This window comes from Electrona antarctica (genome assembly GCF_951216825.1).
Source record: "Electrona antarctica genome assembly, chromosome: 8".
Lineage (NCBI taxonomy): Eukaryota > Metazoa > Chordata > Actinopteri > Myctophiformes > Myctophidae > Electrona > Electrona antarctica.
In genome coordinates, this window is record NC_136789.1 from 54,786,491 (window position 1) to 54,808,471 (window position 21,981).

General features: G+C 40.9%; 2 protein-coding genes across 3 annotated transcripts; both read right to left on the reverse strand.

Moving 5' to 3' along the window:
- Positions 1-3,085: 3,085 nt before the first annotated feature.
- On the reverse strand, positions 3,086-11,120 carry LOC306927959 (uncharacterized protein). The gene is made up of 4 exons (XM_079507858.1): positions 10,988-11,120; positions 9,117-9,266; positions 6,378-6,650; positions 3,086-5,218 (listed from the first exon to the last, which is right to left on the reverse strand). The coding sequence occupies exons 2-4, from the start codon at positions 9,241-9,243 to the stop codon at positions 4,146-4,148; spliced, it is 1,473 nt and encodes a 490-aa protein (XP_079363984.1). The 5' UTR covers positions 9,244-9,266; positions 10,988-11,120; the 3' UTR covers positions 3,086-4,145.
- Positions 11,121-11,684: 564 nt separating this feature from the next.
- Positions 11,685-21,398, reverse strand: LOC306927784 (uncharacterized protein). Of its 2 annotated transcripts, none has more exons than XM_079507636.1 (5): positions 21,261-21,398; positions 18,304-18,405; positions 15,999-16,574; positions 14,027-14,128; positions 11,685-13,233 (listed from the first exon to the last, which is right to left on the reverse strand). In XM_079507636.1, the coding sequence occupies exons 2-5, from the start codon at positions 18,374-18,376 to the stop codon at positions 12,281-12,283; spliced, it is 1,704 nt and encodes a 567-aa protein (XP_079363762.1). In that variant the 5' UTR covers positions 18,377-18,405; positions 21,261-21,398; the 3' UTR covers positions 11,685-12,280. The 2 variants fall into 2 exon arrangements, with proteins under 2 accessions (XP_079363762.1, XP_079363761.1); XM_079507635.1 differs by having other exon boundaries at positions 21,188-21,377.
- Positions 21,399-21,981: the final 583 nt, after the last annotated feature.

Below are 21,981 nucleotides of genomic sequence, written 5' to 3' on the forward strand. Positions count from 1 at the left end.
GGTACTGTAGTGTAGATTGTTTACAGAACTTTACACCAGTAAGTAATAGTATGCAGTGATGGTCCTGGACAGTAGCAAACTCTAACTGAGTTAGGGATGGGTGAGCCCCCTTATTTGCATGGGACAGTCCCTCGTTTCCAATACTTTTCAGGGGTCCCACAAATTGAGACCCTGTCCCACATTGTGTGCCCTAATGGTGGTTAGTCCTCTAATAGCTTTCTGTTGTAAAGCTCTTTTCCTCCAAGATGTGTTTTAAGCCTGTTAAAATAACATGAGAAATATCCCCTAGGCTAAATAGCCTACCAAGTCAGCCATACCACCCATGACCAAAATTTGCATTTTAAAACAAAATGTGAGACGCCAGAGGGGTTTAATCACAAAATGACACCATGGCAATATTAGGCATATAGGGCCTAATAAATTGCTATAACCCGTCCCATCCCACACAAGCATATTCAAATGAACAGTTTGGATCTGGTCACCCTAAACTGAGTAAGCACTTTACTCCTATTTGTATTTACTTTGCCACTAACCGTTTGAAGACGACCCACATAGATTCCAGAAAGGTTGAAAAGGGCATAAAAAAGAAGAAAGTACTAAATAAAGCCATTTATATAAAATCCAGTTTCGCAAGTATTAGATTAGAATATATCACGAATTATGACAATACTGTGTCGCCATAAAAAAGAGTGTCTGTTTTCTATTAATTTAACATGGTTGACGTTTCAATGGGTTTGGCTCAAACTTCCAAGTCATTAAAACTGAAAAGCTGATGTCAGACAGATTTGAAATGTATTGTCTTCTTTTTTGGCTGTAATCTCCAAGTCACACACACTCTGTACTCTTATTTGATTTGGAGACAATAAATTGATGGAGAGACCATAGACAACTTATTGTCTGATAGTGGTATTGTATTGATAATAACATCCCTGGAAGGTTGTTCTGGGTCTTTGAGAGGGTTATGCATAAAATGTATCATAAATTAGCATTACTTCATTAAATTAATTTAGGCCTACAAGACTTTTACAGAATTAGAATTTTTACAGTCGGCCAAAAAGATGATGCGCTCCTTTCCGCTGGGATTCAATCAGGGGACCGCGATCGGCTTGCATGAAAACAAAACATGTGGTGTTGTTCCTGAGATTAATTTGATTTTTTTTTTTACAATTTAGGTAACCCTACCATGTGGGCAGGGCATCCAAAAATTCGCTTGAATGTACTCATTCAATCAATCATATAACATTACAATGAACTGGAACCAGACTAATGCGTAGACATAACACTCTAGCTCACGGTCTACAAAAAAATAAGAAAAACGTTAACTAAATGTAATGCACACCCTACTGAGAGTAAATCGCATTCTGCATCATACAACAACGAAACGCTACAGATAAAATAATGTGTTAATTAAATGAGTTTCGCACAAGCGCTTTGCATGACGGGAAAAAGCAAGCAGTTAGCTGAGCTTCATTTATTTGGCTGAACACGATCACGTGTCATCGGAGGAGGGAGGAAACTGATTTAGCAGACCCCACTAGCGACAAATCTAGCTACTTCTCTACTTTTCCGCCTGCTTACAGTTCTCACCGCAAAAAGGAATGGAGGCGTTCCCTTGGGCGGGTCGTTGTCTAGAGACAAACGTAGACGTCAATTGGTGTATTGCTGCCCCCCACTGTTGATCTCGGGTACTGTAGATTAACTGTTTACAGTAACAATTATGCAGTGATGTACAGTGTGCAACATTTAAGGCTACTTGAGTACAGTCGCCTAATTAAGTAATTTGGCTACTTTACTTGAGTATTTTACTTTGCCACTAACAGTTTGAAGACAATTATACTTGTTTTTGACTCCTAGCTTCCAGGTTGGAAAAAAGCACATACCTGTACTTATGTCGTCCTTTTCTTTTCTTTTTGTTGAAAGCCTTTGTGACATAATTTTCCATCTTTCCTGTGTTTTGAGGGATAACAGTAGCACTCCAATTAGGCTACTTATTTTTTTTCCGTCATGATTTATTTTGCAGCAGAAGTATTCTTTATTTGAAGTCATTGTTGAATAGAGTAATCAGGCTCCCGCTTCGAATGGGATCAGTGTATTGAAACGGGGAAAATCAGGTGCAATCAGGCCTTTCAATAGACTGATACTCTACCCGTCTACTCAGGTGCTCAGTAGGTTGATTCCTTCCTATTGTGTAGGTTGATCTGTGCAGTTTAATGCATCGCATGCAGCTACTGGAGCTCAGTAGGTGATCATTCCTTTCAATGCAGCCGTGGTGTCTACCGCGTCGAACATCGAACATTCACTGCTCCCGTGCTTGCGGTTATGTTTAGGTTAGGATTAGAGATAGGGATAGTAATTTCGGAACAAGGAACCTTCTGACTAACGACACGGCACCGATCCAGTAGCTGCATGCGATGCATTAAACTGCACAGATCAACCTACACAATAGGAAGGAATCAACCTACTGAGCACCTGAGTAGACGGGTAGACGTCTACTCAGTCTATTGAAAGGCCTGATTGCACCTGATTTTCCCCGTTTCAATACACTGATCCCATTCGAAGCGGGTGAATCAGTGTGGTTGCCCAAAAGACTGGTTAGTTATTGTCACACTTTCTTATTATTGTTCTTCCGGAGTAACCTACCTAACTTCTGCTGTGATTGGCCGAGCTTTGCATAACGTTTGTAGTAGCTAATTGGCTGTTGTTGGTTACGTAACCAATCTATGTTTTACAATTGTTTATAAATACATAAATTCCCTTGCAGGGGCAGAAGACCAAACTATGCAAGTGTTATAGAGTCTCTATAACACTTTCATAGTTTGGTCTTCTGCCCCTGCAAGGGAATTTATAGAAAGGGGCCTATGTAAGTGACTGTGGCAACCACACTTTGCAATTTTTTAAAATTGTGACTTACAGCTATTAGTCCTGGAATTTAATGAAATAATTTGAAGTTATTGGACAGGTATAAGCAGTAGCCTACAGACATTGCTGAAGCCATCCAATCAATCAGTAGTCATTTCAGATCAGACAGTGCTTCACACTTGATTGATTGAATACTTTAACAGTTTGCAGTAAAAAAACACTGGCAATTACAGTTCAATAGAAGGCCTGCTAAGAGGATTTAAACCCAAGAAAGCAGACAGTAACCTTTGGCTTTTTACTGGTAGCACTGGTGCAGTACTACTCTCCCTTTAAGACTAAGTTCAGTTTTATTTTCGGATATAATATCCCAAATTTGACAAACATGCATACATAGTGGAATATGTTCCATTAAGCGTCAATAGTTTACAGGCTTGTCCAAGTGTCCCAAAAAAGGGCTAGGGAGAAGCACTAGGCTTGCCGGGCCCTAGCCCTGGAGTCTTATTTCCTTTTAGAGTTAAACATGTCAACATGCATGCCTGCTGCTGCTGACCGCGACTCGTGGCCACAAAGGAAGTCACAGGCTGGAGGACAGGAATGCCAGAAGACAGCAACAGAGACACAGGAGGAACACAACCATGACTGCCAGTACCACTGACACCACCTACAACCTACACGCCCTACCTGCAATAGAACATGTGGCTCAATGATAGGACTCTTTAGCCACCTACGGCTACGAGTTAAGGACATAAGTGGACGGTTTGATGGACAACCATAAGCGTGTGTGTGTGTGTGTGTGTGTGTATGTGTACTTATCTTTGGATGGACTGATTGGTTGAAATCAAGAACAGAAACATGTCTGGACGGGTTTTGCCTGCCAGACGGTTTTTCTAACGTAACCAGGACAAGCGGGCAGTCCTTAATGTCGGACAATGAAATGTAATGGCATCTCTAGCTGAAAAGGTTGAATGAATCAATATAATGGTTGCCATTAACACTTAAAAAAAACACACCCGTGTGAAGTGAGGGGCGCTCCTATCATCTTACAACATCGCGGACGGTTAATTTATGCACTATGTACTATGTATATATATACATCTTTTATGACGTAATTATGAGACAAAATAAACTGTCCATTTCAATGGCGTTTTGAATGTTTGTTTTAGGAACAACAAACATTAAACCTGTATATAGGAGGGGCTGGCGCCCCTCAAAAATGGTTCAAGGTTTTAAGGATAATAAATATCCATACTATTTGAGCTTGTCTATCCACCTGCAGGCCCAGAGATCTAATTTATAGATGGAAAGTATTTTCCCTTGGAGTGAGTATGCTGGTGTCTTTTCAAGTCAATTGACTGATTGAAACTCCTGTCACAATGTTTACAGTGGAAAGGCTTTTCTCCCGTGTGAATGCGCAGGTGTGTCTTCAGGTGACTCGAGTTGTTGAAACGCTTGTTACACTGTAGACAGTGGAATGGTTTTTCTCCCGTGTGAATACGCTGGTGTTCCGTTAGATGACTTGACACCATGAAACGCTTGTTACACTGTTTACACTGGAAGGGTCTTTCTCCAGTGTGGACACGCTGGTGTATCTTCAGGTGACTTGATCGACTGAAACTCTTGTCACAATGCTTACAGTGGAAAGGTTTTTCTCCAGTGTGGACAAGCTGGTGTCTCTTCAGGTCAGTTGCGTGACCGAAACTCTTGTCACAATTATTGCAGTGGAATGGTTTTTCTCCAGTGTGGACACGCTGATGTGTCTTCAGTTGATCCGATTCACTGAAACTCTTGTCACAATGTTTACAGTGGAACGTTTTTTCTACAATGTGGACACTCTGGTGTTTCTTCAGGTGACCCGATTGGTTGAACCTCTTGTCACAACGTTGACAGTGGAAAGGTTTTTCTCCAGTGTGCACACGCTGGTGTCTGTTCAGGTCAGCTGACTGACTGAAACTCTTGTTGCAATGTTTACAAGTGAACGATTTTTCTCTGGTGTGGACACGATGGTGTCTCTTCAGTTCAGATGACCCACTGAAACTCTTGTTACAGTGTATACAGATGTGTGTTTTATTTCCTGCGAAAGTCGTTTCTTCTCCTAGTTCAGTCAAAGTCGTGGTAAAGTGTTGATGACTGCAAGATCTTGGTTGGTCAGTGTTTCCTTGTTCCTGGCTGCTGGTTACAGGATTAGTGATTTGCTGACAGGCTGCTGAGGTGATCTGTCCACTCCTCAGCATTTGGCAGTAGAGGTCATTGTGGGCCCTCTTGATGTGTTTATAGAGGAAGACCTTAGATGTGAAGGCGTATGGACACTCCAGGTCAGAACAAGAGAAGACATGAGTCTGGGTAGATTGGGACATCACTCCTGAAAGAAAGAAAGAAAGAAAGAAAGAAAGAAAGAAAGAGAGAGAGAGAAGAGAACTGGTAAGGTGCACTACAAATGGTGACTGCAGATGCAACTAGTAAAGCTTTCATCTTCAAACGAGCATTAAGGCATCCCTCTTAATATTCCTGTTTTTATTTCACGTTATAGAAGGCAGCATGCACGACTCCATCTCGTCTCACTCACTTTAATCATTTTACCGGGTGCACGGTCAGAAACAACATTTTAAACAGAAGAAAACCAGCACTCACGGGAATAGCTTTTAAGGCACTTATTTATTTTACCATTGGTAGGTTGGGTATGGTATGCTGCAAACAAGCAGGACACAACGAACGCGTTGCGGCCGAAGCCTTCGTCAGCGTTGTATACTGCACACAAAAACTGGTGTCACATTTATAGTGTCTGTGGTTGTAACACCAACCCCTGTCCGTGTCGAAACAACGTCCAACCAGTCCCAATACCGAAAGTGCAGTCACATAACATTTACATCAACCATAAATATATTAAGCTTATACATGATTCTGAGTCAATAATGCACAACATGCCTGATGTCAGTCACATATTTACCCATATAACAATTCCAACACATCTAAACAGTAAGAATATAGGAATATATAGGTCTTCCGAGTATTGACCCTCAACCTACCTCTTCTTTTTTAGGACTCAGCCAATGGTGCCCTATTAACACTATTATTAATTTCTTACTGTTTAGATGTGTTGGAATTGTTATATGGGTCAGAATCATGTATAAGCTTAATATATTTATGGTTGATGTAAATGTTATGTGACTGCACTTTCGGTACTGGGATTGGTTGGACGTTGTTTCGACACGGACAGGGGTTGGTGTTACGGACACTATAAATGTGACACCAGTTTTTGTGTGCAGTATACAACGCTGACGAAGGCTTCGGCCGCAACGCGTTCGTTGTGTGCTGCTTGTTTGCAGCATACCATACCCAACCTACCAATAGTAGGCTAAAATAAATAAGTGCCTTAAAAGCTATTCCCGTGAGTGCTGGCTTTCTTCTGTTTAAAATTTATTTCACGTTATATCTTTCTCTTCTTCACCCAATTTAGTTGTTGTGCCAACACCCAGTTATTATCCCTGTCTTTTATTTGTGTTTGAACTAAGTTGACTAACCTCCACTGGTCTCCTCCCAATCGTCACTGTCTTCAGTGACTTCAGAGTCTGATTCAAGTTCAACTTCAATTTCCGAACAGCGTGAAGAGTCTTCATCGTCTTCTTCTTCACGTTTCACTCCTAGTAATGTCAACAATGGCCCATCTGGTCTTTGAAGAATCTCATCCTGTTCCTCTTTAATGTGTGGAGGCTCTGGTTCCTCCTGGGGCAGACTGGGGCTCCTCTCCTGTTTAATAGAATCCTCGTCTTTACACACAATCATGTGCAGGATGTCTAGGAGCAGAAAAGTAACATGATAGTGAACACTGGATTCCTAGAAAATACAAACTAACTAGGGATGGGTTTGATTAATCATAAATAGGATCAAAATCAATATTGTTTTTTTTTTAAATAAAGATATCTCTTGCAAAGGGTATATTGTCATCCAAACCCTGCCAATAGTAACTACATTTTGCCTTTTTTGAAAAACACTTTTGAATATTTAAAATAGCCAGTCTACATCGAAACGTTGTGAGCTTGTAGATTGGCTATTTTAACAATTCAAAAATGTTTTTCAAGTAGTAGTACAAAAAAAAAAAAGTCGTTAAGGGATAAGGCATTAAAAAAATATGATGACCATCCTGGGCCAGGATCAATTTGAGCAAGGGTTCTCAACGTTTCTGGCTGGGGACCCCCGGAAATGCTTTGGCCATATCTCGCGTTTTATTTTTTTTAAAGTCATCAAAATAGTTTTTCCCCCAGGATGAGAACGCCTGAATTAGAGAATGTAGTAGAATTGCCGGTTAGCAGCATGAAATTGTGGACAAAATCTTATCCAACGAAAATATCTGAGAGTCTAAATGTCATCAAATGGTGGTCCGTGGCTCAAAAGCCAATAAATAATGGGCCTTGATATGAAAAGCGTTGAAAACCACTGCATTGGTGTTGATTGGTAATGGTTATCTGTTATTATTAACCTGTTTGAGGCAATGTTTATGTGGATGGATAACAGGGAAAAAAAAACACAATATTTCCACAATATTGAAGCTTTTTTGAATGGTTTAACATTACAAAAGTGAACATAAAATAAATAAATAATTGAATTATAAAACAACAATATAATACGTTACATGTGGACTCTGAATTGAGAGAAATTTAGGAAGTAGACCCAGCTGTAAAGAATAAGGTGGTGTCAGGAATGTAACTGTATATGTACATTATTGTGCAGTACTGATGTACCCTGTATGTCCAAAAGTCAACCAATTACAGCTCATGCTGCTAATTGCATGACGCCATAGCATGAAATGTCTGGTGGAATTTGGGCCATAGTTTGAAATGTACATGAACTGATTTTCACAGCATGCCTCTGTAGGAGGTGAGATATCTAGAAATGGGTCTGTGAGTTTGGGTCGGTGAATCTGTCCATCTGTGTGTTTAACCTCACAAACTGATGTACCGATCATCAGCACCAAATTCCTTGTGCTCACTGCCATTAGGCCAATTGAATGTTTTATCCACTGAAACCATCTATACTTAGTTCATTTTAAGTATAGAGGATTAGTTAATATCTAAGCCCCTCTACACCAAATCTCTTTACCTAAAATAGCCTATATATAAGCGCACAATGCATCGCAATTCCATGTGTTGTGAGCTTGTAGATTGGATATTTTCTTTTTAATTTATAGTAGCCAATAATTTTTTCTCCCAATTTAGACGTTATGCCAATTGATTCCTCGCCCACACACATTTCTGTGTATTGTCACTGCTGTTGTATCTTACTGACTCACCTGCCAACCCACAACCTTCGTGGTGGTGAGCGGGGACTTTACTACTGCGCGACCCGATGGCCTAGATTGGCAGAATAGGGATGCTAGGGTTCAAGTGGTTAAACTTCAAGTCAAGAAGCTGAGAAAAATAGATCTATTAAATGTTAATAGATCTGTTATATCATACAGATCACACGCACAGAACCATTTATAGACGTCTCACCTTACAGCGCCACATCACAACAATACTTATATATATGTTTGGCTTGTTTGATTGGTTATTGCGACCGTAGGTCGCATAACTCGCATTTACTATGAAAACCTGCATTTCCGTGTGTCACGTCACGCCTCGTGACATCACACCTCCATATATGGTCACATATCATGACATCACGCCTCCTATGATCACGCCTTGTGACATCCCGCCTTGTGACACATCACATGTTGATCCTTCCCCTTCCTGTTCTGACATTCCATATGTTGATCTGACCTCATCAAACCCTGTACACTCAACCCAGTACAGAATTCATTCCATATGTTTATCTGACCCCCCATGCCAAAGCGCCAGCGCTCGCCCAGCACTGCAGTCTGCCGTCACCCAGGCGTGTTACTGGTTGACAAACTAGTAGCCTCAGAAACCCAGACGTTTTTTTTTCCAGGGAGAAAAAAAAAGTCTCGGTCCGAGTCCACTTCAATTCGGCATAGAGTAGCGCAAACATCTCTGACTCTCTGCTGATTTCTGATCGTCTTCACCTTTGTTAAATTGACGCACACACGCGCACATGTACACACACACACTTCTCTGTCGCTCTAAGTAATTAGTCTCATGTTGCGCAGCTGCGCATAGTTTCTCCCGGTGGATCCTGCCGGGAGCTGCCTATGCCATAAAAAGCATAGGTGAGTTCCAGGCTAACAAACTAGTGACAAATGAGATATTGTGATAGCTCTAAAACAGAACAGAAAATATGATAGAAACAGAGCACAATGAACTTACTGAGGTGTGGGTGGTCTTCAGCTTCCTCCTGTTTCATAGAAATGTCGTCAGGTTCCTGTTTAATAGAAATGTATTCAGGTTCCTCCTCTTTAATAGAAACGTCCCTGGCTGAGTCTGGAGAGTTCATCTTCACCTGCAGTCTGGTCTACTCTGAAATGAAAGAAATGACATCCCCTTTACACGAGAACGGTGTTCATAGAAAACGGCAAAAAAACGTATCGTTTGCTGCTGTCCCTTTAGACGAGAACGGCGTCTTCGGGGGGCGAAAACGCAACAAAGTGAAAACTTCCAGAGTGGAAATCTTTGAGAACGCTGTTTCCTCCCGTCTCCATGTAAACAGGCAAAATGCTGAATCCGCAAAACTTATGACATCATGGCTCACAACGCATTTGTTGTTTGCATTGTTTATTACATTGATGCAGAGCCATATATGATATAATATTTGGAGTTCCTACAATGAGCAAGTGCTCCTTCCTCGCCTTCAAAGTGCCGCTCATCAGAGATGGTGAATATAAAACCATGATTTAAATAAAAAGCCTTGCGATAGGCAGCAGCAGCGTTTATGTAGACATACATTAGGCCCTAATACATTAGGCCCTAATGTATGTATTTTTATTTTTTTTATTTTAATAAAGCAATTTTTAAAAACAATATAAACGGAAACGTCATAATAACAAAAAAAAAGCATATTCAAAAGGAGTGAGAAGAAGCATGGCTTATTGCTCCCACCCCCTTTCCATTAATACTAAATATCATTCAATAATCTATTCAATACTTGTATAGCTAAATCTGTGATATCTGTACATACATACATACATACATACATACATACATACATACATACATACATACATATTACATTTTTTTTTACACATACACTTATTACATACACACACAAACAACCCCCCCCCCCCCACACACACACACACACACACACACACACACACACACACACCTAGTGAGATCCCGCACCTTCTTCTTCCCTGTATCTCATTACAATCATGTCTTTGAGCTTAATTTTAAACATTTTCCTGTTTGTAGTTTGTACATCTTTTTAACTCCACCGTAAAACCATTCCATAATCTCACACCAGAATTGGAAATACAAAAACCTTTTCTGGTTGTTCTCCTAAATTGAACTTTAAAGTTGCAATTTGATTTTCCCCTTAAATTATAATCCCCCTCCTGGTCTCTAAACAGTTTTTGTATGTTACCTGGTAGTAACATATTGTTAGCTTTGAACATTACTTGTGCTGTTTGGTAGTCCACAATGTCAGTACATTTTAGCAATTTTGACTTTAAAAATAGTTTATTTGTATGCTCCTGATAACCCACATTGTGTATTATTCGTATTGCTCTTTTTTGTAGGGTTATTACTGGATAACCTTGGAACACAGTACTGCAAATAGGGCAGGACTAAGGAACAATATAATGTGTGGAGTGATTTCTGGTCCAATACCTTGAGACAAGACAGCCTCTGGAGTGGACAGCTATAGGATTTATATTTTGCCTAAAATAATTTCAAAAGGTAAAATACATGTCAAATAGGCTATGCGTCTCACTTGACTGGCAATATAGCACCACCTAATGCTTATTTCGTGAACTATCACACAAGAATAGCATTTTATCAGCGGATGGAATTCATGGAAACGGGGCAAAAATGCCTTTCTTTTATCGAATTTCTAAAAATTCGCTTCCGATTTTCGAACAGGCTTGATGGAAACGCACCTCAAGGACTGATGTGTTTGTCATTGTAAAGATACATGGACGAAACACAAGATGAATTCGTTCATTTTACCTTTAGCTCCCAAATCCCATGATCGGGACCTCTCCCTCCTCAACTTGGAGGTTCCAAACGGAGCAAATGTTTACCTGCCGTCTCTCTGGTAGTTGACTGTTGAGCTGCTAACAAACGTCCTCCTGCTGCTTAATGACGACGACACTGTTTTGAGTTGACGAAATAGTTTTCTTTGTATTTTTTAAGTGTCAACAGCAGTCATTCAACACCATAGATAACACACCATGTTGTTTTCACCGTGCATTGTGGGTATGTGTGACGTCAAGACTAGAAGAGAAATGGCGACACGCTTTGATCTCGCCACAAAGCGGGTGCCTATGGGCTACCGGCTATAGTTCCAAACATTGGAACTATCACATTGAGATAGAATGAGCAATTCTGCATTCCATTGTTACAATGGGAGTCAGTCAACACTAGTGTCGTCACTCTCTTACTAGATTACTCTGGGTTGGCGTATTGCTGCCCCCCACTGTTGGTCTCGGGTTAGGAATTGTTTGCTAGCGTGCTGCTTGTTTATGTTATGGATATACATACTGTACAACTTTGTCAATAATTCAACAGAAAATACTATAACTCGCACAAATATCACGTTATTTTATAGCAGAAATATTCTTTATATGAAGTCATTGCACAGAGCAGAAAACACTACAATGAATGAATCATAACAAATCAAAAATTTAAAATGATTTTGATATATTAAAAATGTTCTACCGTGTGTGAGACCCGGCACCCCAAAAAAAATCTAATTGTTAAATGATAATTAATGCTGAATTAGGCATATTGCGTTTTATTATTAATATATATATATATATATACTTTTTTTTTTATGACAGTAGGCTACTAGGGAATCATATCTACAATTGCTTATCTCATTCCTCAGTAGTCTGAATTTGTTACGATACCGTCACCAGTTTCTTCCAAAGCGATTGTTATATTTTAAGTTATTCGTTTTACTCTGACATGTGAAGAATCAGTTCTGTTCAGTAGTGGAAACCAGTTTCTTACCAGTCTCTCCCCAAAAGATCTAGAGATGGTAATTCATGCATTCATTTATGTAAGTCTCAAATCAGAACGCGTGTTTAGGTGAATTACAGACTAGAATTTGAGTATTCAGAATTTGTGGAAAGCTCAATCTAAATAAACATGATCAAAACAAAGAATTTAATAGAAGAAAAAGACCGGTGAAAGACCGGAGTCCTAATAATGGAGGCATCTGTTGACAGGAACAGTATTTATATCCATAATGTTTTGCTTGGCAACCACCAGTGAGTCTACCAACATGCAGCTGTTTAGTTTGATCCTCCCAGTGAGCTAATTTACAGTGGTAATATTTCTCCCCCCCTTAGTGTGAACACGCTGGTGTGTTTTCAGTTGACTAGACGCACTGAAACGCTTTGTACACCGTTTACAGTGGAAATGGTGTGGATGCACCAGTGTGATTTCAGAGAGGTTGACCTAGCGAAACACTTGTTACACTGTATACAGTGGTATGGTTTTTCTCCAGTGTGTGTGAGCTGGTGTCTCTTTAGTCTAGTTGAATTGTAGAAACTCATGTCACACTGATCACACTGGAAAGGTCTTTCTCCGGTGTGGACGTGCTGGTGTTTCTTCAGGTTACCTCGATCATTGAAGACTTTGTCACAATGTTTACAGTGGAAAGGTTTTTCGCCCGTGTGGATACGCTGGTGTCTCGTCAGGTCACCCGACTCGCTGAAAGTCTTGTCACAATGTTTACAGTTGAAAGGTTTTTCTCCGGTGTGGATTGACTGGTGTCTTTTCAAGGACCACGATTCGCTGAAACTTTTGTCACATCGTTTACAGCTGAAGGGTTTTTCTCCAATGTGGACGCGCTGGTGTCTATAGAGGGTTGTTGACTGACTGAAACTCTTGTCACAATGTTCACACTGAAAAGGTTTTTCTCCGGTGTGGACACGCTGGTGGTTCTTCAGGTTGCTCGGCTTACTGAAGCTCTTGTCACAATGTTCACAGTGGTGAGGCTTTGCTCCAGTGTGGAGACGCTGCCGTCTCTCCAGGGGGCCTGACTCACTGAAGCTCTTGTCACAGTGTTTATGATCACCGTCTTCAGTGACGTTAGAGTCAGATTCAAGTTCAACTTCACACTGTTCTGAAGAGATGTCTTCATCATCATCATAAACTTCCCTTTTCACTGCTAGTAATGTCAACATTGACCCATCAGGCTCCTCTGGTCTTTGAAGTAGATCTTCCTGATTATCTTCAATCTGTGGAGGCTCTGGCTCCTTCTGGAGCAGACTCTTCTCCTGTTCAGGAGAATCCTCCTCCTGACACACAACCAGGATGTCTAGGAGCAGAGCAATAACATCATAGTCAGCACTGGATTCGTAAAACCAAATGTTCTACCTTCCATGTACATAATGAGCTATCACCTACTTAAATCGAGCAAACAGTTACTAACAACACGTTATTGCAGGTGGCGGTGCTTCTGGAAACTTAAGTTCTGAAAAGAAAATACATATTTTCAGTATTAATTTGAACTTTGTTTTAGTTACTTCATTTGAATAATTAAAGAATGTTAAAAGGCATTGTTTTACATGTGGGCTCTGATTTTGGAATAAAGCTGCGGTGTCACCATAAGCGCAGCTTGATACTGCAGCATTGATTGCATACAGCTGGCCTACAGGGCACTGCCAAGTCAAAATTGGCTAGCGCCTGCACTACATGTCAGAAACAGAATAGGCTGACTCAGTACTAATGCAGCTAGTTGTGTTTCCATCATGCAGCCATGTATCGACGTCGATACATGCACTATCATTATGAACATGCAAGATATCAAAGGGATATTTCACTTTCAAATTGGGGCCATGCTTTTTCCATTCATTTTGTTGTCGCCGGTCCTTAACAGCTTCCTACCTGCTCATTCACGTCTCATATTTACAAATCAATTACTAAACTACGTGTGAAGACATTTTTTGCCATAATCGAGCAGCCCCAACCTTGTGTGAAAGTTGATTGATTGATTGAAAACTTTATTAGTCAAAAATGTAAAGACCACGTCATGGTACAGTCAGACATTCAGGCTAAAAGGATAACACAAAAAAGTCCTGGGGGGGGAAAAGAGAGACAGTGTAACGTACTGAAGTCTAGGGGGTATAATTCATGTTTCTCCTGTTTCACTAAAACGTGTCTGGCTGGGTCTGGAGCGTTCATCTGCACCGGCTGTCTGGAATCCACAGGGTCTGGAATTAAACAATTAAAACCCCAGAGTTTAGGATTAATTAAGAGAAACACCTCTTATACTCAACTTCAACAATAACTATTGAACAATAACAGACAATAAGGAAGGTTGAGAACTTATGTAGTTAATCACTTTTCAACTAGTTACTGTTTAACAGAGGATTTAATTAATCTTTTCACTTCCAAGTTTTCCAGTAGAAGTAAGTTAAAGGGACATTTCACCGCTGGAAGAAACTGCAGTCACTCAATGTTAATAGTATTTGTAGTAGATAACAGTAGCACAATTTCAAATGTGCACCCTATGGCCAGAAGAATAATGAAGTCTATGCGTTTGACTAGGATTTGACTGGGTTTCTGAATTCCTACAATGCCCATAATGCTTCTGTGCACTCCCCCTCGTGGAGAGGGGGGAGGAGTCCAGGAAAGAAGTGAGATCACATTTTCATGACAGGTCTTTGGTCACGAACATGGCATCATGACTAAAATATCAAAAAAAACACATTACACACATACAAACCCAAGGAAAGTGTTTCTTGTGTCCTAAACATCATTCAAATAAGCTATGGTTGCAAAAGGGGTGAAGTGGCCCTTGACGAACCTTCTTTTTCATGTGCAGCACATGAAAATAATACATCAGTAAAGTACTGATACGTCACTGACGAGTTTGTGGAGCTGTAACAACACGTCATGTAGCAAGAGTCTGAAAATGCAGTGATACACTTTGAACTAGAGCTCTTCACCGGGTCCCCCGACTCCGAAAATACCCGAGTTGACCCCGAGACCCGCTCGGGTCGGAGTCGTGTTTTATCGTAGGGTCAGAATCGGACGTATCCCCCTCGGAACTCGGGTCTGTCAATCATTATGTGTAATGTCCGAGTGGATCCGAGAAGACCCGTAGGCTACTGTGTGTGTGTACTGTCTGTGCTTTTTTGTTGTTGTTGCAAATGTTAATAAAATATTCAATCAGTGTGTGATTGTGTGCCAGTCGGACTGTATACTCTTTCTCTCTGTCCGCTGCATGTGCGTTCATGCTGCGCAGCGCTGCGGAGGAGAAAAACGGGGGAAAAAGTTCTGTTTCAAGTGTGATAATTTAAGCTGACCTAGGATCAGGATAGTGTTGCAGCGACATGAACGGCTGTGTTACTTGTGATGATTATGCTAGTTTAGGATCAGCAGCGCAAGACGTACCACGCAATGCAAGCCCCGTCCTGCATGGTTTGCCTTGCGCTGATTTGAATGAAAACACCGGCGTGCAATTATACTTTATATTACGATCACGGATCCCGACAACAGTGTTGACCTCAACGAGGTGAAAGCAAACTAGCAAAGCTCAAATCAAATGAATATAAGCAACCATGACAACTCTCCTGTGTATCCCATTCCCTACACGTGGATAAAGAAGAGAGCAAAGTAGGATCTGTTTATAAGTGCATTGAGTGTCACGCCTTGTAATATTCCATTCAGCCATGACCGGTACATGCATCTGCTTCTGCTAAAACTGGAGACGAGAAGAGACGAGACCCGTCCGTCCGTCCTGCCTGCCTCTCTCTAATCATAAAATGGTAATTGGTCAATACGTCCGCTATATTATTTCACATTATAGTCCACATTTATGTCTGCCTGACTGGGTCGGGTCTCTCGGAATGTCGGAAATAATCGGATCTCGGTCAGGCCGCCATTTGAGTTCGGGTTTTGTTTAACTATTTGAAAATATTTTCGGAACGGGTCGGAATCGGTAAAATGTCACAAATTAATTTCCGATTTCGGAACCATTTTTTTGGACCCGTGAAGAGCTCTACTTTGAACATGTTCTAGTTATAGCAACATTAGACACTCCATAGACTTTATGATGAAAAGGGTCATCAGATTTACCTCCAGTGTGGATGCACTTGTGTGTCTTCAGAGCTGTTGACCAAGCAAAACTCTTGTCACACTGTCTACAGTGATAAGGTTTTTTGCCTGTGTGTACAACCTGGTGTTTTGTCAGGTCACCCGAGTCACTGAAAGTCTTGTCACAATGTTTACAGTTGTAAGGTTTTTCTCCGGTGTGGATTGACTGGTGTCTTTTCAAGGACCAAGGTTCACTGAAACGTTTGTCACATTGTTTACAGCTGAAGGGTTTTTCTCCAGTGTGGACACGCTGGTGTCTATAGAGGGATGTTGACTGACTGAAACCCTTGTCACAATTTGCACACTGGAAAGGTTTTTCTCCGGTGTGGACACGCTGGTGGTTCTTCAGGTCGCCCCGCTTATTGAAGCTCTTGTCACAATGTTCACAGTGGTGAGGCTTTGCTCCAGTGTGGAGACGCTGGCGTCTCTCCAGGGGGCGTGACTCCTGCTCCTCTGGTCTTTGAAGTATCTCATCATGTTCATCTTCAATCTGTGGAGGCTCTGGTTTCTCCTGGAGCAGACTGACCTCCTCTTGACAAACAACCATGTGCAGGACGTCTAGGAGCAGAACAATAACATGATTTCAACACTTGATTCATAAAAAGTAAAACCATATTTTCCATCTTCCATGTACATAATGAGCTATCACCTACTTTAAGTAATTAACATTTAGTAATTTGAACTTCGTTTTAGTGACTTAATTTGAATAATTAAAGAATGTTAAAATACATTACTTTACATGTGGGCTCTGATTTGGGGGAAAAAGCTGCGGTTGTCACTAGCTTGATACCGCAGCATTGATTGCATACAGCTGGCCAACGACACGGCCAAAGACAAAATTGGCTAGCGCCTGCACTACATGACTCAGTACATAATAGTGTTTACATCATGCAGCCATGTATCGACAACTCATAACACCCTAGCACCCTCACAGGAGAGTGTGCACTGGGGCTTGACATGATCATTATCATATCATTATGTGCTCTACGGCTGTAGAGCACAGAGTCGGTAACGATGGAAGTTGGAGATCCATGCCCCACCCGGCTATGCAATACCCATTGTACCCGTGTCAGAGTACCCGTTCCACCCATCTGTCTGTGTCCCTTTTATGCCCCATATATATGGAGATTTCTGTATTTGTCTCTGTGTCCCTTCATTCCAATACATGGAGTTCTGTGTCAGGCATGACAAAATATGGAGTGTTGTGATGTCAGAACAGGCCAGCTCCATATACTGTATGGAGCCCATGCAGAGGCCTTTTGTGGCGGTTCTGGACAACCGTGGGTCCGGCCGACTCAACATCGGGCACTGCACTCCCTGTGGGGGTGTGGAACGCGTGTGTCGAATTTGAAGTCGGGGGGGCGAATGGTTCTTGAGTTACGTGCATTACAGACGTAATGCACAAACTCCTCATTATCCAAACTTCAACTTGTACAGAACACAGCAGCCAGAATCCTCACCAACACTAACCGCCGAGCACACATCACCCCGGTGTTAGCCACACTCCACAGTCTACCCACCAAGGCTAGAATAGACTTTAAACTCCTTTTAAACACTTTTAAGGTCCTACATGGACTGGCCCCACCGGCACCTTATGTTTCTGATCTTCTTCCCCCCCCCCCAAGGACAATGTGAGACCTCTGAGGTCCTCTGACAAAGGTCTCCTAAAAGTTCCTGGGACTAAGCGAAAGACAAAGGGTGAACGCGCCTTTGCAGTAGTTGCTCCTACATTTCACTTTAAAAAACACTGAGTCAGTTGATATTTTTAAGAGCAGGTTAAAAACAAACATTTTCCCGATGTTATTTGACCCTCTTGATTATGTTTTGTTTTATTCCTTGTTGTACTGTATTTTTCCTTGCATTATTACACTATTATGTCTTGTTTTAATTTGATTGATTTTATTGTGTTCATTGTACAGCACTTTGTAACCTTGTTTCGAAAGGTGCTTTATAAATACAATTTACTTACTAAATTTCCTTACACACATACAGAGACGAGGTGCATTTATAGATAGCCCATGCAAGATATCAAAGGGATATTTCACTTTCAAATTGGGGCCATGCTTTTTCCATTAGTTTTTTCATGTATTTTATACATTGTTATTATGTTCATTTTATTTGAAAGTGAAATATCCCTGGAACAATATAGCCTACATTAGATGGATGCTACCCCGCTTAACCTTGCTGTAGGCTACAGCTAAAGGCAGCCACTCACAGTAATTCTTTCACAGTTCAAGTGTGTAATAGCTTGTTTCAAGCTACAAGTAAGAGAGACAGTGTAACGTACTGAAGTCTGGGAGGTAGTATTCACGTTCCTCCTGTTCCACTGAAACGTGTCTGGCTGGGTCTGGAGAGTCCATCTGCACCTGTTGTCTGGACTCCACGGGCTCTGAAATGAAACAATTAAAACCCCAGAGTTTAGGATCAATTTAGAACACCTCTTATACTCAACTTCAACAATAACTATTAAACAATAACAGGTAAGGAAGGGTGAACTTATGTAGTTGATCACCTTTCAACTAGTTACTGTTTAACAGAGCATTAAAATGTATCTTTACACTTCCAAGAAACTTCTTTTTCATGTGCAGAAAAAAGAAAAATAATACATCAGCAAGCACTGATACGTCACTGACAAGTTTGTGGAGCTGTAACAACACGTCATGTAGCAAGAGTGTGAAAATGCACTGATAGACTATGTGATGCCATGAAAACAGAGCTACATTCTGTTTCAGGTTTTGATTGAGTGAATACTTTATTAACAGTTTATGAATAGTACAGTGGTAAGATTGTGCAATGGTGCTAAAAGGATAGCATAAAAAGCTTATAGGGGCTTGTTTCCATTGGGGTCCTGTGTATTCAAATAATCAAGATTGAGCTAGTTCTGAGACCCAGTGATCTGAACGTCTGCGTCATTAATGTATCATAGTATGTTCTTTATAGTGCATACTGCACTGGGGGGTATGATGCATGACACAAGCTAGTTTCTAGTTATAGCAACATTAGTGTCATCACTCCATAGACTATAAATGATGAATAGGGTATACAGATTTACCCATTGTGGGTATCTTGCCCAAGGACACTTCGTCATGTGGACAGGAGGAGCTGGGATTCAAACCGCCGACCCACGGGTCATTGGACAATCCGCTCTACCTCCTGAGCCACAGCCGTCCGATACTATATAAGATAACTATATAGTTAATGTAAGTTTTCTTGTGCAAGATATAATATTCTACCTTGCTGTGCCAATGAACTTGGAAGTACAATACACACTATATATTTTGGAAATATAAGGAGATAATATAGAGAGATATCCTTACAGAAATGATAATAATACTAATAAATAATGACAGCATAAATGGGTTTGAGGCTAAACTGACAAAAGGGAAACAATGTTCAATGCCATGCATTAATCATTCAATCAAACCTGGATGGGTCATTCTAGGCTTCACTTAAAGGTATATTCAGTGATTTAACTTAATTCAAATATTATTATTTTTTTTGTTTTGTTGTGATAATCCTCCCTACTATAGAGTGTGACAAGGAGTTTCTCCCTGTCCCCAGTTAACCCCTGGGGTCAAAAAACCTAAGGTTTCGTTTTTGGCTATAGGTGGCCCAGCCTTCATCCAATCAGGATAGAGAGGGGCCTTCCGCCAATCATGATCGAGGGGGGCGGGCCTTGGTGTGCGTGCTGTTGGCCTGTCGCGTGTCCCCCCACTGTAGTGCTTGCATGTGCACATCTTGTTACCGGGGCAGACCGGGGGGGTTTCCAAATCACCTAAATAAAAATCACTGAATGCTCCTTTAACATTCACAGGAAATCATCATATAAGGAGGTAAACAGGGGGAAAAAAACACATACAGTAAGGGGATAATGGGGTGGAGGGACTTTACGGGTTCCAGTTTCGAATTGCAGACGTCCGTAGGTGCCCTTTGAGAGGGGTTTTGATGGAGTCAAGGGATTCACCTGTCTTAATGACTGTTGGTAGGGCGTTCCACATTTTGGTGTCATAGGAGCGAAATTAATTTAGTCCCTTGTTTGTGCCAAATCTGAATGCCTCCGGTGTTATGGGTGTGGTCTTCGTTGACATTAAGGAAGTATTTAGACAGGTACATGGGTATCTTGGTGGTGTATCGAATCTTGTGGACCAGACCCATTGCAAGATGCTGTACTCTGTCGTCAACCCTAAGCCATTCCAGCCTGTCAAAATGGGCAGGGGTGAGGTGGGTTCGGGGAGTGAGGCCAAGAATAGTAACTAGTAATATAGTAAGGGCATTTTATCAGGTATTTGACCAATCTGGGAACTAAATCGTTACCAAGAAATGTCTTCACCAATGTGTTTCTAAAGGTGTCTAATAACATGTACTAAAAGTTTGAAATTCAACTCCCGTGGGAAATTGAGTTATTAGCATAATATGTGACCATACCCTTAACATCCTATATAAGGCAAAACAGTCAAAATGTCATCATTCTTTAAGTAGCATGTGACATATGAAACTAGGGTGTTTTCATGATTCTGAATCCATTCCAAGCATTAGTTTTGCACAAAAAACACTCCTTGGGCTAAATTAGGCCATATCCACTTGACCAAATGTGCTGACCTCATCACTTTGTATGGCCGTTTTCCTCCCAAGGAGTGTTTTTTGTGCAAAACTAATGCTTGGAATGGACCCAGAATCATGAAAATACCCTAGTTTCATATGTCCCGTGCTACTTAAAGAATAATGAAATTTTGCCTTATATAGGATGTTAAGGGTATGGTCACATATTATGCTAATAACTCAATTTCCCACGGGAGTTGAATTTCAAACTTTTAGTACATGTTATTAGACACCTTTAGAAACACATTGGTGAAGACATTTCTTGGTAACGATTTAGTTCCCAGATTTTCATAGATTTCTCTTACTAATAGTAGCCTGACCAGTTTGTTCTGGGAAGTCTGGAGCCTTGTTTTACTGGCCTTTGAGGTGCTGCTCAGTGCAAGTTAATGAACTAACGTTTTTGCACCTCAGTGATTGTACATGTGCTATAAAATGTTAATTGATGTAATTGTAAAGTAACCAGCCCAGGGAAACATATTAATAATCTAGATTATAGCAACTATGAGCAATTAAATTCATGTTTCATCTTAAATGATGATTCATAAAGAGTGTTGTGTGTTTCAGTGGTTGACCTGCACAAACGTCCTCTTGCTGCTTAACGAAGATACACTGTTTTGAAACGACCCGTTTTAGAAATATCATCACCTCTGATAAAGCGACGCGTCGGGACTCGGGAGGTGGTTGGAGGCGCTGGCTGAATTAGTAGGATAATAATAAATGACGCTGTTTCACTGTTTCTCTCGTTCAGAAGTTCAGTTTAAGACTAAAGATCTACCATCTTTGTTTGATAACACAAACACAACACTGCATTGTGGGTATGTGTTCCTCTTCTTAGTTTTGGGCAGATTGACGTATTGCTGCCCCCCACTGTTGATATTGGGTAGTGCCCATTGTGTATGGTGCCCAGAAGAGTGTGCACAATGCACATTCATGCCAGAGATTAAAATAGGGTGCATTTTGCATCCCAAAACAGTTTATAGTTAAGGGACGCAATAAAACAACGACCTCTGCATCCACGGGATGCACTACTGTAGGCTACTACTGTACTGTTTTTTATTCTAGTTTATTTTGCTAGCTTTAGTTATAATAATCATTTCTTCTGTTTTCTACATGAATATATAACCACATTATAACCATATAAAATGAAATGGGAGTTAAATGCTGGCAAAATATGACTCCTAACGTCGTTGAAGTGGGACTCATAAAATGCCCATGGGACTCATCTAAAAGACCATCCCTGCATCCCGGGACTCATTACATTGAAAACCTATTTACATCACTGCATGCATTCATTTGATTAATTCTCTCATTAATTTGTTTCCCTGGAAGACTCCCACAGTGCTCGGTATTCCGGTAAATTGGGCAC

What these genes read in the sequence shown, in the direction of transcription:
- LOC306927784 (XM_079507635.1), bottom strand. Translation starts at nt 21,257, where the DNA reads ATGATATTTCTAAAACGGGTCGTTTCAAAACAGTGTATCTTCGTTAAG. An exon ending in ATACTACCTCCCAGACTTCA is followed by an intron (nt 16,575 to 18,303) that starts GTACGTTACACT and finishes TTCTGCTCCTAG; the next exon opens with ACGTCCTGCACATGGTTGTT. An exon ending in ATTATACCCCCTAGACTTCA is followed by an intron (nt 13,234 to 14,026) that starts GTACGTTACACT and finishes CTCTGCTCCTAG; the next exon opens with ACATCCTGGTTGTGTGTCAG.
- LOC306927959 (XM_079507858.1), bottom strand. Translation starts at nt 9,243, where the DNA reads ATGAACTCTCCAGACTCAGCCAGGGACGTTTCTATTAAAGAGGAGGAA. An exon ending in TGAAGACCACCCACACCTCA is followed by an intron (nt 6,651 to 9,116) that starts GTAAGTTCATTG and finishes TTCTGCTCCTAG; the next exon opens with ACATCCTGCACATGATTGTG. An exon ending in TTGGGAGGAGACCAGTGGAG is followed by an intron (nt 5,219 to 6,377) that starts GTTAGTCAACTT and finishes TCTTTCTTTCAG; the next exon opens with GAGTGATGTCCCAATCTACC.